This window comes from Oenanthe melanoleuca, chromosome 3, assembly GCF_029582105.1.
Source record: "Oenanthe melanoleuca isolate GR-GAL-2019-014 chromosome 3, OMel1.0, whole genome shotgun sequence".
NCBI lineage: Eukaryota > Metazoa > Chordata > Aves > Passeriformes > Muscicapidae > Oenanthe > Oenanthe melanoleuca.
In genome coordinates, this window is record NC_079336.1 from 27,211,838 (window position 1) to 27,229,088 (window position 17,251).

Consider the following 17,251-nt stretch of genomic DNA (forward strand, 5'->3'; position numbering starts at 1 on the left):
TGCTTCACAAAGAGGCAGATTGTTCTTGAAATAACTTTAGTGTTTGCAAACATGAAAGCAGGACATATTAATAACTATCCTACGTTCTAATAGCTATTTAACAATTAGTCTTATTTAAAAAGACTACCTAATCACCTTTACATGTGCTTGCATAGACTATAATGTCCTTAGGTAGCATTAGAACTTTAAAAACCTGTCCCTGTAAACATTTTCTCTTTCAGAATCTGTCAAAGAATATATGAAGATTTTTTTCATCCTTAGAAATAAAGCTCAGTAACTATATAGCTAAAATAGGATTCATTTACAAAGACAACACGAATGACAAAAATATTTCTCAACTGTGTTTATATAAACATATTGGTTTGTAAACAAATTGACAACATTAAATATTGACATAACTTCAAACAAGACAATTTGCATTAAAGAGAAAAATAAGTTAAAAATAATCACATCTTAATTATTCCATTGGTTATCACTAGATCAGGCACCTGGAAGTTTCAGAACCAAACCATACTAAAACACTGCAACAGTGCTGACTATTGGAATTTACACTATGATTTCCTTTGAGAGGGCAAAAGCCACCTCATAGTTACCTGAGGATTTCTGTGGTAACTCAGTGGAGATCACAGTATTAAAATAACTTGCTTTTCACAGACTGGAAATTCACCATTTAAATAATATTTTTGGCATACTTTAATTGTTGGCTATAGTTTTATATAGTAATTCCAGCAAAACTAATGCAAAAGTTAAGTCAAGCCCTTCAGAGAGTGTAAACTTCATCCAAATCTTTCCTGCAATATTTGCACTGTTCTGCAGGATTTTAGTTAGTTGTATTTATGAATAAAAAAGCCCAACAAGTTAAGCATGAAAGTATTTAAGAAAACCTTAGTTAACATAAAAGCATTGTGAATTATGAAATTGTTACAACAATTCATCAAATTATACATCAGGTTACATACATGTTTAATCATAAAACAATATTTTCTATATATTATTCAAAGCCAGCTTCAACATTTGTTCTCATTTAACAGTGATACTCAAAGTGATAACCAGTTCTTTTATCCCTTTAAGTGAGTACACTAATTTCTTTTATTTTTACAGGTGCAAAGATACTTATTGGGATATGAGTTCCATGTGGGCATGACTCAAAATAATTTTACATTTCCATCTTGAAAGCAAAAGACTGTCAATGGTAATAAACAGATAGTTCATCATCACTCATATCAGAATCATCATCATCTACTTCACCTTCAATGACTGATTTCTTGCCTTTGCAGCATGAAACAATTAATCCAATTAAAAAGACCTGCAAATTTAAAGTAGAAAGTGTTACTGTTATTCAGTTCAGGGGTATGTAAGGGCAAGATAAGTAAAACAAACTGTCGTGTGGTGATGCAAATGATGCAATGACAATTACTGTAAATTATCCAATTTGATTCAGGAGTTTCCAAAAATCAAAGTACTTACTGCAATGAATGCCCAGTTCCCAAAGTAATAGGCTGCGCTGAAGAACCAGAATTTATGAAGAAAGAGGTATGTCCGAGTGACAATACACTGATCTAAATTGAAAGGAAATAGTACTGATTAGCACAGGTCACCAACAGAAAAATCAGCTAAATACCATATAGTAGGATAATATTTAGCAAGTACAGAGAGTATTTAGCTCTGCAGAGCAATTACACTCTATTGCATTTAATTTATACCCCTGTACCAAAAAACGTATACAAAAGGGACACTTGTTATGGGAGAGTGACTGTGAGAAGTAACCCCATCATTGCTGGGAACAATTTCTCATGCAGATGTGTCAATCATTAACTAGAATCTGTCCAAAAGGGAACTCACTTCCCATTTTACATAAACCATAGCCATACAAAGCAGATTCTGAATTAAAACACACATTTCAGGACTATGAAAAGTTGTGTCTCTACCAGGATTACATAAGCTTTGTAAAAAATAAAAAGTCAATTGCATGTACACAAAAAAAACCCTCCAACATATAATGGCCCTTTTGCAACCCAGATAACAGAAGCCTTGTTTGTACATAAGGCCTGAAAGCATCGATTAAACCTTACTCCTCTAACAACATGGATATTGAAGTAGTATTTTCTGATGTGGCTGTATTTTCTTTCACTCTAACTGGTATATTTTTAAAATTAAGAATGGAATTGCCAAGGAATTCCCAACACACAGACAGATTACAACTGCTTGTATAGGACACCAAACCTGTGACATTCAAGGGGTCACATGCTAGAGGATGGCCAGCAGGACACGTGAGCCAGTTCATGAATCTCTCAAATGGAAGGAGGAGCACACACTCAGTTGAAGCTAAGGTATAATAGAATTTCTTGGTTGTTTTTTTTTTTTTTTTGTTTTATACTATGCTTACTATGTTTCAAACCCTGCCTAAAGCCCATTTCAGAGCAGGAGTTGGTGTGCAAACATGTCAAATGCTAGAGAAAGTAATGAACCCAGAAACTGCCTGTTTGTCCCTCAGTTCAGACCCCAGGTTTGGAAATATTCCCCAGGTACAGCTGAAGAAAAGACTTCCTGCCTTCTAAAGTTGTGAGTGTTACACTAGCTAAATAGCTACATAGCTCACTTTCAGCAGCCATCTAAGTAAGAAATGCCAGTGAAGTGAAGATGCTTCATAACTGCAGATAATATTGTCAATACCATCTGCAGCTCTCCAGCTGGTTACTTAAATTAAAAAACAATGAAAAGACTTTCAGATGGCTCTTTATATTAATTGGATTAATCAGTGATAAATATTTTGGAATAGTTTGACCTTGCAAGAATATTTCTATGCAATGTTACAAGAGCAGGTAACTAAATTTTAGCTACTGTTTCTGAATTAATGTTACTTAATAGGCTGACATGACATTTTTCATCAACTGATTCCTCCACATGACTCAATTTAGAATAAGTTATGATTAATAGCCTAAATTAAGATAGCTACTTGTTATCCAGAATGATCAATGTGAATATTAGGTGTATCTTGATCATGCAGAACAAAAGTACACATGGAAAGCTACCAAGCCTCCAATAGATACCTTCCACCTTTTAAAAAATACAACTTATTCCATGAACACATGTAGTGCTGACCAAGGAACAAAGCCAAACAGCCAGGATTCAAGACAAAACAATTTTTAAAATAAAGAATGACAAGTACTAATAGTCATTACTACCAGAAGAGTCAACTACTTTTTAAGTACACTGGTGATGTTTTTCATTACCAGTTACATGTTACACTGAATGTACTATTTTCAAATTAAGGCTTCTTCCAGGAAGTGAATTAGCTAGTTTATGATGAATCACAATGATAATTCTGTTCAAAGTCAAGTATTAAAGCCTAAAACGTGATTTTGTACACTGAAAACTCAAATTATGAGAAGTTACTGATGAAGTCTGTCTTGTATGAATCTCAAAACAGTGAGCTTTCAAAAAAAGCATGTGGAAGGAAACAGTTTCTTAGTTACAAATTGTTGTGAACAATGTAATTTATAAACACTGGCATTATTTGAAAGTCAATACTGTACATGTGTTTTACCTTTTCATTAATCAACTAGACAAAGAAACAGATTAGACCCTCTATACATCCATAGATCAAACTAGGGAGAAGAACAGAGGTCCAACATGCTACATGGTTAGATTTAGGAAAGGGTTGTTTTTCAAGCCCCTTGAAACAGTCCTCAAAGTTCAAGGGAGACAGAAGCCCTGCACCTGGAACAAAGTGGCACCATGCAATAGTGCAGGCTGAGGGTTGACCAGACTTAATGCAAATGTGCAAAAAGCAACCTCATCTCCCAGCGGACAAACAGAACATGTAGTTACTGCAGTTCATCTGTAACTCAGAACTGTAACTGAGTATCAGACCATCTAGAATGCAGCAGGAGCCCACAAAACTGATCAGTTCTTGCACTGTGACACCCACAATGGTGCCATTTTGGGCTGCCCAGTACGAAAGCAGCATTGACTTACTGAAGCAAATCTAGTGGAGAACCGCTGAAACAGCTTAGAGCACACAGCAGACAATGCAGATGTGTTCTTGCAGCTTGAAGTAAAGGTGTTTGCAGGTGTGCCTTACTGCTGCCTCTGCTATCTAGTGGCAGCTTACAAAGTATTAAATGAGCTTCCTCTTAGACCTGCATAATAACAGGACACCAGATGACAGAGTGGGAGCAAGAAATACATCTATTAAATAGTAGGAGAGGCAATGGGCATAGGTAAACCCTGAAGTAGGCTGTCCCTCAGACATTGATAGCTGAATGGGTGTGAGCAACCTGCCCTACTTGCCCCCTGCTGGGGATTTGGACCAGACTACCTCTTAGGTCCTGTGTGTGCTCAAAATCATTACCTGAACATAGACAGAGACAACACCAATCTAAATGACAATGTTATTTTTAGATGGAAAACCCAAAGTGAGAATGTTATCCAAAGATACAGTTTCAAATGGAAACCTATTTTTACTTAAAATACACTCAAAACTACTCCCAAAGGAAAAGCTGCATCCTTACTGTGCTTGAACATCTAAGCACTGCAAAATTTCAGACCCTAAAAGTATTGAAGGCATAGCTTCAGGTATCCAAGAATACTTATTTCATACAGCCTTGATACCAATAAATCAAAAGCTGTGTTGCAAAAATCAGCTGCTGCTTAAAGGTTCTAGGTATGGCTTTGGTCATAGATCAAATTGTTGAGAACAAAGCAAGCTTCAGGAGTCTCTATAGGAGGATATTAACAGGTATATTAAAAATTTCCCTGTTTTGAATCTATCTTCTCAACCTAACATCTTCATCATAGTGTTAAGGTCACTCAAGTGCTTCCAAAGTCCACAGAAATTTATGTTAAAGACTGGATTTCACATATTACTTCCACCTTTCTCTGAAAACAGGTTCATGGAATGGCAGCAACAGCTGTCCCAGCCACAAATACAGGATTTCTTTCTTTTCTTGTTGCCTAAACAGCAAAAAAATGACTAGGTTCTTAAATGCTCCTTACTCATTAGTTTCTACAAGTGTTTTTTTCATATACTATTTGAGCATATCCCCACTTATTCTATATTCTTCTCTGCTGTGATATATATACATGCAGAATTAATAGTAGCCTCATTCAGCTGTTGAGCCTGTCTGCACTTGACAATCCAGCCCCTCCACTGCTGCTACTTCTCTGCTTTCACAAGCTAAAAATAATCTCCTAAACAAAGCTTTTAGAACTTCTGTGTTGTGGTATCCCATACCAGTTATCTTTCTCTCAGCTAACTTCTCCCAGAAACTGCTTAAATTTCAATTCATTGCTCATTCAGCTTTCACAGTAAGGCAAGCATTAAACAGCATCAGCACCGCTTGCTTCAAGGTTAACTTTGCAATAAAATTACACCTTTGATCCCTTATCAGAGTGAAAAGCATATTGGAACACATACTACTCATAGATAGCAGTGATCTGAAAATATTTCCCAACTGGTTGTAAGTAGCTACAATAACTCCTCACTTAGAGATATGAATCACTAAGCTTCCAACATTTCAAGCTGACAGCACATTAAAGTACTACAGAAGCATGAGTATCAAATCACTCAGATGTTAAACAACAGTTTGCAGCTGTCTAAAATCTTTTAACATCTAGGTCTAACATACAAAGTAAAAAAAGCTGCCTGCTGTTTCATCCCAGTTGTCTGGCTTTGGTGCATGTTTTTATTTTTTTTTTTCTTAACTGGTAATGAGATGGCATCTATATTAGACCTGTAGAGACCAAAAGTCTAGCCAGATAAAGCCTAATCCAAAAATCTGCCTTATTCAACAGAAACTGCTCAGTAGGCTTAGAATCAAATCCTGACATAGGAAAAGATTTAGCAGGCTAAGGAGAAGCCTGAAACCTGGAAACCAAGAACCAATGAGGAATCTGGGAAAGCTACTTGGGACAAGTTACTTAGAAAGCAAACTTTGTTTTTTCAGTGCTTCAAGCTACACGTAAGTTGTGTATGATACTTCTCATGGTCTATCTGCAAATCAAACAACCTGATATAAAACTAGGCAGACAGCAAAAAGATGTAATCGATGTGAATCAGTCTGGTTTTATAACAAATAGTCAGATCTGATTTTGTAACAAAAGCTACAAGTCTAGATAACCAATAGCTATTTGCAGTTATTTTACAGTACATGAACAACTGCAGCAGTCACAAAACTTCTTGATGATAATTACACATTATGAATGTTTACATTAAATGGCTTGAGAATTTCCAAGTCCCATCAGTGCTAGCAGGGCTTTATTGCATAAGGAAGGAGGCTTCCAGTAAGATCCTCCAAGATTCTGTGCCAAAAGAAGAAAAAAGACACTAATCATAATTTCTAAAGGCTAAATAATAATGTCCTATTGAGTGATCTGGGTGTCACATTTTTTCCTCAATAGTCAAATTTAAATGAAGTGACATGTACGAACAGGATTTGCATTTATGTATGAATATAGGATTTAGCTGTAGAAAGAAGGTTCTGGATCTTATAACCAAACACAAACTTCATGTAAACACAGCAAGAGTTGTCACTACTTCCCTCTACACGTTCAGAGAGCCTGTCAGTCATTTTCTGGCTGTTTTAGACTTGGAGTTCATTCTAGCACAGTTATGACATTATAATGCAAAATTTCACCCAGCAATAAGGTTTCTATTTCACTTTGGTTACAGAGAATCTGTGAAGGTGCCAAGATTTGCATGTATTAACAGACTAAGGGAAAAACATTTAATGAGATTTGCAGAGCTAAACCTGGTAATCTCGTTTTTTGTAAGTTTAAAGGATGACTTGATTTTAATGTTTATTAAGTACCTTCAAGTGAGAAAAATACTAATGCTACAAGTCCATGTATAAAGTGAATAGCATTACCCAAAAGCTAAATCTGAAACCATTTTAATTCCAAAGAGGTAATGCCCAGGTTCTACAGGGAAGCAAACCATTGGATCAGCCTGCTGATGGAAAAAGTGTTCTCAGTGCTTTTGTTGAAAGTAGAGATCCTTTAAAACATTGTGTATAATTCAGGTTAATTATAAGCACTTGCCACATGGGTTTAAAGACAAGCCATAATTGTTATTTTATGCCTTTGAATTACCACTTGATGTTCTTAAAGAGACATTATCTGAGTCTCCCTTGAAAACCTTATTTTTAAGTAAGTAGAGGCAAACAATTCTTATTATAAAGATATAGCCAGTGATAAACAAAGGCAATACTCTAGGGATAAACACAGATGCAAAAACTCTACAAAGGAAGCAGCAAACAGCATAACCTATTATTTTCATTCTTACAAAATCTCCTCCTTTAGGAAAAATAATTGTGGGAATTGATGGATCTACACCTGCACGTCAGTGACCAATGCACTGCAAAAAGATATTTACAGCACTCTTAGCTGCTCATATTGTTAACAAGTGCCAAACAGGGCTTTCTGTGCTCAGACATGCACCACTGTTCTTATCCATATGGAGTCATCCTGCTTATGGAGGGCTGTCAAAGTGTTAGGTATAAGTATACATTCAGGGTAAAGTACTAGTAAGGTCATTTACAAAGCAACATGAAAATGGAAAGTTCTCATTAAAATTCTTTATGTGAAGCATTTTGTAACTCTTAAAAGTAATTAATTTAGAACAACAGTTTGGAAGTGATAACCTACAGTCACACAACTCTTCATATAAAATTACTAATATTGAGGTTCTGGATCAACTTGCTAGTGGTTTCCCTTTGCATGTCTCCTGCATTTCTCTAGAAAAGAAACAGAATATGTTTCTGTTTTGGCATTTGTATTTGGGCCTCCATTCCAGCATGAGTAATGTTTATATCTAGTCTTTATTCAGGCAAAAAAAAAACTTGAGGTCATGAACTTTTTGACTTCTAGCTAATAAGTGTCTTAGAAGGCAGCACTGATCAAATTAGCACAGTAAGACTTCATTTCAAAGCCTTAGAAATGAGATTATTTTTTCCTTTCTCACTCCACATATGCAGTTCCAAGTCAGCACAGGTCTATGAAAAATGCCTAGCAGATAGACTGCACCCAGCATGTAACAGGCCTTGGGCAAGGCAGATTCAGAGCAAGTTCTGCATTTTAAGCAAGTGATGCTTAAAAACTAGATCTTTTAATCTAGAAAGAGGCAGATACTGTTTTTCAGATCTCATAGTTCAGGCTTGCAGCTGAGTCAAAGCTCATTTACATTAAATCCCATTAACCTGTTAAGATAAACCTATACCAAGTTTTCAACACGAGTCCTGCTGCAAGAGTCTTAATCACATAATTCAACTTCTTCGCCTTACCTTATACTCAACTGAATTGTGGACCCAACATTTCAGCTGTCATTAGCTCTTGAAAAGAGCCATCAAATGATATTTTTGCCCAACTGTATTGAACACTGAAAACTAAAGCTTGTTTTCCCTACAACGAATATAATAAACTTCCTGCCCCTGAAAGGCTACATAAAAGGCTAAGTTAACCAGAACAGAAACCTTTTGTGCAAGATGCTTAATTAAAAAAAGGTACTTTGACTTATAAGTTGTACCCTGCTCTATTTTTGGCCTTCTATTCTGTTTCATGTAGTTACACTATTATGGTCCTTATCTGAGTATACAACAGATTTACCTCCTGCATATCAGGAGTAAACAGAGACAAGCTTTGCTGAATGAAACCAAATAATGCTAAATCAAATTATATATCTAACTATAAATACTCAAGAATGCGTTTTTTAAGATTGCATTTTAACTGCCTTGTGTTTCTCCAGGAAGGGAAACTGTCGTTTGGACCAAACCAAACATTAGTTTGAAACAAATCTACAGGAAACACTGCCCAATAAAGCCTGAAGTATTAGCTGTTACAACATGATCAGGTCTCTTCTATCTCAGAAAGAAAATATAATTTACCTATACCAGTAAGTAGAGATCATATCTCCAACATCTGAGCATTTCATAAGACAGAATATTGCTATAAGCTTATCTGTCAATAGTCATTAGAAGGTCATTGCTTGTTTTATGTTTAAGAAAAAACACTGTTAGAATTAAATCAATTTAAATGGAATTAAATTAATTGAGGAGATAAATCAATGTTTGCAATTAGTCACTGGTTTACATAAAATCCTAGTACCAAAGATGACAATTCAAACTGCAAGTGCTTGATCAACCTTTATCTTAAAGCTATTTGCATCTATTTTTGCCCATGCCTAATATCCTTAAAAACAAGAGAAATTGTATTTAGAAGTTTAGTTCCTACCTCTGAAATAAATCTGACTTGTCAAGATGCTCTCTCTGGTCACAGAAGAGAGTAGCACCTACTTTTCATTAGTTTTGTTACCAGATATTAAAAACGACAGGTATTCCAAAGTAAGGATTACATACCCAGTTTCTAAAACTGACTGAATGAAACAACCATTACAGTGTTTTCACTAATGTAAATTTTATTTAAAGTTGATTATTAAAAAATAAACTTTTCTTTCACTTATAAAAACACATGAATGGCCTGAATGTATCATCTACAGTTAACACAACTCCACTCAAGTCTTTTGATCACATTGATATTCACATTTAGGAAATATCCATTTATCTTCTACTTAGTTTAGCAGAGGACAGCATATCAACATTTCCTCTTTTCTATTAAGAAAGGAGACCATGACTCAGATAGTCACTGCAACAACAGGATGATGACAAACCAAAGCCATCATTTACAAAGACCAACTTGTGTTCAGTACATCAGAAGACTAGTTTTAAGCATCAGCATATTGTTTCCATTGAGGCAAAGTAAGCTAAGAAAGAAAATAATGTAAAGTATTAAACAAAAATTTAAGCATGGGTGGAACTGAGTAAATTTATTCAACTGCAATCCCAGTTTTTATTATTAGGCAAAGTATGAGAAAATCAGATTATTTTAATTTGTCTCACAAAGGTCAAGACTAACAAGCTTATCAATGCCAGTGAATATATTCTGCTTTTGGTAGATACTGGCCAAGTCAAGAAGTTGTTTACAAGAAACAAAGATCTCTTCAACTCTGACAAAAATTAATCTCATTTTGAAAGGCAACACATCCGTTCTTCTATATTTTGCTGGAGTTTCTATTTTTAATCACAAAACCGGGACAGCTTAAACATGAATTGAACAATTTTAATTGTCAAAATATCTAAACACTTGAAACTGCGTTAAATCTAAAAATAGCAAAAAAAAAAAATTAACTAATGATTTGAAGTATGGAGGAAAACTGCAGGGAGGAAAAAAAAAAAAATCTATCATCCTTGAGAAATACTATGAACCACCAGGAATGAGACTAACACATATACTACACTTGAAAATAAGCATAAATATAAGGGAATCACCCTGCAAGAGACCTGGTGTGACAGACTAGGAACAAAGAACTGATGGTCCAGCTACCTTCACTAGTACAAAAATAAATCAAGCTTTATATTTTCCAGTAACAAAAGTAGAGAAAAACTGAGTGGCTGTTAAGAACTGCTAGAGGCAGTCAAAAAAACAGGAGTTACAGAATATTAATAAGAGGAGAATATGGGACAAATATTTATCTTTTCTATCAATTAACTAATACTGTCAAGCATTTTCATAAGGATAGAAATGCACACACAATACAACTGCTATTTATACAGAGGAGCTGAAAGTTGGCCAGGGTAAGAACAACTGAAGGCTTAGGTTCGAAAAAAATCTGGACCATTCTGAAGGCCATAAACCTTATGCTGAGATCAGTGTTAGCAATCAATATATCACTGTGACCTTAAAGAGCTATCAGTATTGCAGTGGTTTCTTCAATTCAAACTGTGAAAAAAAACTGTTTATATGCAGAGAGAAAGGAAGTGTTAAGTAAGACTGCAAAAAATAAAACCAGCATGATTTCAATTAGCTCAGTTTTTTAATGAAACCAGGCTGAAACTCATTCACAGCCTCATTCAGGTTTCATAGAGGAATAAGCACTAAAATAAAATGTTACCAGTCTCTCTCAAAAAAAGAAAATCAACACTCAGGCCTGCATAGATGGAAAGTCAAGGAACATTCCAGCATTATCCATCTGCTGGCTAGTCACTACTTAACTCCAGAATATCCATAATTCATCTTCTGCTCAAAAAGGGGACATTTAGTAATGCAGATGAGAAAATTCATCATTCTCTATAATTTCCAGCATAACTCTAACAGAATTAGAGAAAAATAGTCTAAGATTTCTAGTCCTACTGTTATTGTTGCTCATGGAAGACCCCATGTTTACATCTCATTAAAAATTACATAATTCTCTTATATGTAAGTTCCCACTGGGAATCTCAAGATGCACTGAGAAGCTCAGACCTTAGTTTTCCTGAGACCAAACAGAACACTTGTCTGCATGTTTGTATGATAAATATACACAGTGAAGTGCACTTTCAATGCTAAACTATTCACCAGCTGGGGTTTATTTTTAAGATCGTCTACATACACATTAAAGCAAATGTGAGATTTTAAAGTTAACTGGAATGCTTTGTTATCCATGGTTTCTACTAAAAATAGTAATTCCTTCAAATGAATAAAGTCAGCTTTAACTATACATCAAAGCTTCATTTTAGGCAAATGAAAGCCGTGAAGACAGATTAAGGTGCTTATTACAGCTAAGCATGCACTTATCACATTGGAAACACAAGAAACAAACTTATCTTACCTTCAGGTGCATCTGCATCACAGTCTTTAGACACAAGTGTCATATTCCATGGCTGACCATCAATTGTCTTGTTACTCTGCATTATAAATATGGAAAATTAGTACACTAGTTTACCAGCAGTGGTCTTCCATAGACACTGATTGTGCATTAACCAAATATATTTGCCATTAATTATATTTGAATTAATTTAGAAAAAAAAACTTAAACAAATTTCTTAGAATATTCAAAAGTATTACTTTAGAACAGCATATGCAGCATAAGCTGCGAGCAGTAAAACATTTCTAAGTATGATTTCATTTCTGAAAAAATTAATAGCTTGTGTTCTTTTTGAAGACTTGTGAAAAATACACTTGAGCTCTGAAATTAAATCTTTTAACTGTGCATAGAATTAATTTGAAAATCAACTTTCGGAATGAAGACACCACTGAAGTTTTAGGATGGATAATGTTAATGAATATAGTTTACTTCTGGTCTGAAAGCCAGATGGTAACATGCAACATACTTGGACCACCAGAGTGGAAGAAGAGAAATTATGCATATGTAAACTAGTGAAAACCCAGATGTATCTGCTTAAATGTCCCAAATCTTTGGAAAACTAACCCTTTCAAGGAACATTAACTCTGTGCTCCACATTTTTGAACAACCAGTAAATAATTTTAGCAGAGTCCAGTATAAATCCTTTGCACTACACTGATTTTTTTTTATACCCTGATTCACTTTAAAATGGTACATACTTACACCCTCATGATTTCCTAAACAGAAAACCCTCTAAAGAAATCAGTAAGTCAACACCTTCAGACTGAAAAGCGTTCCTTAAAACATACCAGCAAAATGTACAAGCTGGCACATTAAACTAAGCTCTAACAACTTCATTCACTTGAACACATTAACAGCATTTTAAATAGAACAATAGCTAGACCTATGGGCTTTCTTTAACAATACCTATACGTTCTTCCAGGATTTAGAGCACTGTTCTTCATGAACATTCCTATAATTTAAGACATTTTTAGTACAAGTATTGCCAGAGTAAAACTTTAGTGTTCTGTTATCCCATCTACTCCCAGGCTGAAAGGAGGGATGCATCAAGACCAAGCATGAGACAACTATGGAGAGTAACTCAGTATGTGTGCTTCAAGAGCTTCATTTTGGACACCTCAGAAAAAAGCAATCTATTATGTGAAGGGCTAAGATACAGCCCGTTCACCGACATGATTAGTTTCTGCTTGTGTTAGAGATCAAGAATTTGAAAATATCTGTTCCCACACTTAGCTAAGGGATGACACTTCTGGATTCCTGCTGCTGGCAATGGACACACTGGGTCCTGTAATTTAGCTCCACTCCTCCAAACAACCCACATGATGACTGAAGAAAGAAAGCAATCATTGCTGTTCTGGTCCCCAACCACAGAAAAGTATCTGTTGCTTATGGCAGGTACTGGCTTTTTAATTCCTGTCTCAGGCAATCAAATCTTAAAGGTCCACTGGGTACAAATATCAGCAAGCCTTCTTTCAGATAAAGGCAAAATAACCCTTTGCCTTATTAAACAGAAATAGGAATTGTACCTCAAGTATGGGCAAAGTTATGCTTTTGCTAGAAAGCTAAGAAGGTGGCCTGGATGTGGATACAATTCTGTCTTTGTGGAAGGTTATGAAAAGACTCATTGCTGATTAACAGATAGAAGAAAGTGCTTCAAGAGGTGAAACAAAGCTCAGTTGGTACGAGCAAAATATCCAGAAGAAATTTTCAAAGGCTTCCTACAGACACCACAGCTGAAGACTCTTTTGATGAATTGGGGTCACATACTTTGAACACACCAGTGCTCAGAGTTAATAAAGCAAGTAGCCCAGGTCTAGTTAATGTTAATTGCCTCACAAAAGCTCCACTTTTATACACATATTCAGTTAAAAGGAAAAACCACCAGCACTTGTAAATTAAAAGTTCCTGCAAAGAACAACAACCTCCAAAGGAAACAGTTCAAGATTCAAACAGAAAACTAACCTACCCCATGTATTACTATAGATTGTGATAATTTAGTTTGACACATTACTAGACTTGGAATTACTGTAGAGCAAAGCAAAGAGGGAATTATTTCTTTTACACAGTCTATGAGCCACCAGATTGTCATACACATGTTTATCAGCCCACCCATCCACTAAGCTTTCCTAGAATAATGCTCATTTATTGCTTGGTTCTTGCACACTGTTGGTTACCAACAGTGTTATTCTAAATGATGAAATCAACTATAGTGTGAGCACACAATGAAAACCTGGACTGTCAAAGTGAGCTGGTGCATAGGGTTCTCATCTGGAAGTTTGCTATGTCTAGGTCGCTTGCCCTGCTCCTGGTTATGTTCCTGGAGACTCCTAAATCCATAATCATAAATTCATAACTCTTGAGAACCTCTTCATTGCTACATCCACAGAAAAATACCCTGCTTCTCTTCATTCCCAGACTCTATCTCTCCTCACTTAAAAATACCAAAACTTAACATCCAGTTACCAAGGTAATCAGACACAGAAAATATTTCTGGTACATTCTGAAATACTCTTGGAGAGGATGTTTTCAGAAAACCTTGTATCTATTTGGTATGCCAGAGAAGCCCCAATGCAATTTACCAGCATATTCTTTATGTCTCATGTTATTTTCACAATAACACCAGTTTCTACTCCAATTAGATTATGTGCTTTAAACACAGCTCTTTGAAATGAGACATAAGCTGAAGACCCAAGATAGCCATCTCAACCAGGACATTTTTTAATCCTTTAAACAGAAAGTTACAGCTCTACTCAACCATTCCAGCTAATCCTTCTTGCAGTGCTGACCAGGATTATATTGTAATAGCTGCAAGAATTACAAGAGCCTTCCTACTGCTGTGCTATTCTCTTGACTTTTTTTTCCCCTCAGAAATTATGTACTTATCTTCAGATACTTCTTGTGATAAACAGCTAACACGCAAGTTTGTTAAGTCTCAATCCTTCTGCCTCCCTTAATATACACACATTTTATTTTATTAATAAAGCAAAACTGCTAGCTACAGCCTTTATTATTTGTTTCTTTTCAAATCTTCCATGGTATCTACAAACTTTATCAGAAAGGATCCCCTACTCAGGTCACTGCAGAGCTTAGATTATTTCACTAGGACCCTTAATGCAATTGTTCTTCCCACTCTTACACCCACATTGGTTCCTCATTGTAATTGGAGTAACAAAAAAACCCAAACTGTCTTTTGCAGGGACATGAGCTCAAAACTAATTCAGATACAGCTATATGATGTTCTAGGCTACATAAACAGTAAGCAACCATGCCTGAAGTTCTATGTAAATGCACCTAAACTGACTTTCATCTAAGTTTCATGCTGCTACTACTCTAATTCTGACAAGCTGAGCCATTTTATACACACCTAAGCATGTTTGTTTTATGTTAGTTATATTTAGTATAAAATCTAATAAAATGCATTACACTTCCTAAATACCAAATATTCAAATCCCATACAGTGATTCTATCACTGTGCTTGGATTGATATCAAGATGACCAACTGCCCATTATCAGATAATTCAAATGTTAAGACAGCAGTAAAGCAGCATTTACTGAGACCTCCACTTCCTGCAGTGACAATCCTACCACACCAACACATGAGCAAGCCTTCTCCAGCCTATTTAACAGTACTCCAATTTCAATTTCTCCTTGTAATCCTTTTGCCTTGTAATCCTTTTGCCCCAAGTATTCTGTATCCACTGCTTAAACTAAGAGAATGCATAGTAATAAGTTACAAAATTTACTAAATAGTTGCAGCCGAAGGAAGTCAGCTGGGGTTTCATTTGTGAAGCAGGTGTGTTCTCCCACAAGAATATCCTCCTAGAGAATTAGGAATATTCTAGTAGCTCAAAGCAGCATCCAATCACATCAATCTCATTTAAATCCTCTCTTTTGACCACTCTAGCTCAACTCTTTCGTCTTTGTGAAACTTAAACATCAAACAGCACACCAAAAGGTCTTGACTTCACTGTGCCTGAATAAGCAACTAGTTCACAACCTGGTTAGCTGTCTACACTTGCAAGACCAGATCTAATGAAGTCTACCCCTGTAAGAAGATATCAGGCCTTAATAAACAGCTGTCCATGAAACCTCTCAGGATGTTTCTAATATGTAACTTTGAACTTTTCACAAACATGCAGGCTGCCACTCAAACTAAGATATAATACAATAATTTAATTCTTCAGGTAGAGAAGATGAAAGACTCAAAACCCAAAACCTTGAAATATGCAAAAGTGCAAAAACAAAACCAGAGATTAAATTTTTACTGTTTAATTCTGTAGAAGAATTTACAGAGGAAGAACTGCATGGAGTTTTGTGAAGTTGGAAAGTCCAAAGTACCTGGAATGAGACAAATCTGCACACACTTAGCTCCACTCAGATTATTATTTTCTACTGTACCAAGCTATCTTTGTCAATCTTCATAAATATGCACATAAAAATCATAAACTGTGGAACAGTACTGATTTCATTCTGTACACAGCCTTACACACTCAAAACAATCCTCCTAGCAGTCACTCAGCAACCTAAGCAGACCAGTACAAAAATCTAGTGGAAGCTAACAACTGTCTTATCAGAAGGACTAAAACAAACCTCAGTCTGACAAAGTCTTGAGATGACCCAGAAATTAAGTTGTGTAATATATAGTACAATCGGCTTGTGTATTACCAAGAGACCTACTAGTATTTAAAAAACTGCCTACCAAAGTCTCTTCAAAAACTGAAAATGTGTCCGACTTTGAAAATCTCTGTAAAATGTACATTTTAATGCAGAAAACAAAATTTAAATAAAAACGCATCTCACCTGTACCAGGTATTTCTGGCTTCCATACATTACATACTGTGGTGCAAGACTGTAAATCATGTAGCTTGTATGAAGAACTATCAACAGAAGTATCATACAGAGAAATAAGAGTGCTTGAGGTCGAGTCTTTCCTCGTCTGATTTTATAAAGCTAAAACCAGAAAAACAAATATTAACACAATGAAGTATCTTTTTTTTCTGAAGGCATTCAAAAACCTCTTTAGCTCAAGTAAATTTTAATTCTACTGCCAGAAGTGGGAGGTTGCTAAAATTACCTTCTAGCAACTTAATTCCAGTGGTTCAAAGCAGGCTTTCAGGGGTATTTACCTAAATTTCAAAGCACAGCTATTTAACCAAATTAAGTTCTATTTGCATTAATGGCCCAAAACATTTTACCCTGGCATTTAGTAGCAAGATTTAAACTGCATGTCACCTATAACAAACTGTGCATTGATTTATCCAAGAATACTGTGTCCTTTGGTCAAAGTGAGGTGTCATCTATCACTATACCCCTAACCATATCTAGAAACAGAGTCTGGAGCTATGAGAGCATTCCCAGGGTCTGAGTAAAATGGCACACCATATGGTGGCATCTTGTCCCTTTAACACTGCCAGGAACAACATAATTCCTACTTGCTGCCCTGCAGACACCACTCAACTAATTCCCAAGGGCTCAACCTGAGTATCATGTTAGGGTAAAGAAGCTGGCAGCTGAGGGGGAAATGGCGGCGCCAAAACCAACAGCTAATCTTAACTTATTGCAAAGACTGATTGT

The 17,251-nt window shown here is 35.7% G+C and overlaps 1 protein-coding gene across 2 annotated transcripts in view; it reads right to left on the bottom strand.

Annotated features, from left to right (window-relative positions):
* Positions 1 to 328: 328 nt before the first annotated feature.
* The window catches only part of LMBRD1 (LMBR1 domain containing 1), a 66,886-nt gene continuing 49,963 nt past the window's right edge, over positions 329 to 17,251 (bottom strand). For both annotated transcript variants that reach the window (XM_056487572.1, XM_056487573.1), the window contains exons 13-16: positions 16,478 to 16,627; positions 11,642 to 11,717; positions 1,468 to 1,559; positions 329 to 1,306 (exon numbers count right to left, since the gene is read on the bottom strand). In XM_056487572.1, coding sequence (XP_056343547.1) covers positions 1,187 to 1,306; positions 1,468 to 1,559; positions 11,642 to 11,717; positions 16,478 to 16,627 — 438 coding nt within the window. In that variant the 3' untranslated portion in view covers positions 329 to 1,186. The remainder of the gene's footprint in view (positions 1,307 to 1,467; positions 1,560 to 11,641; positions 11,718 to 16,477; positions 16,628 to 17,251) is intronic.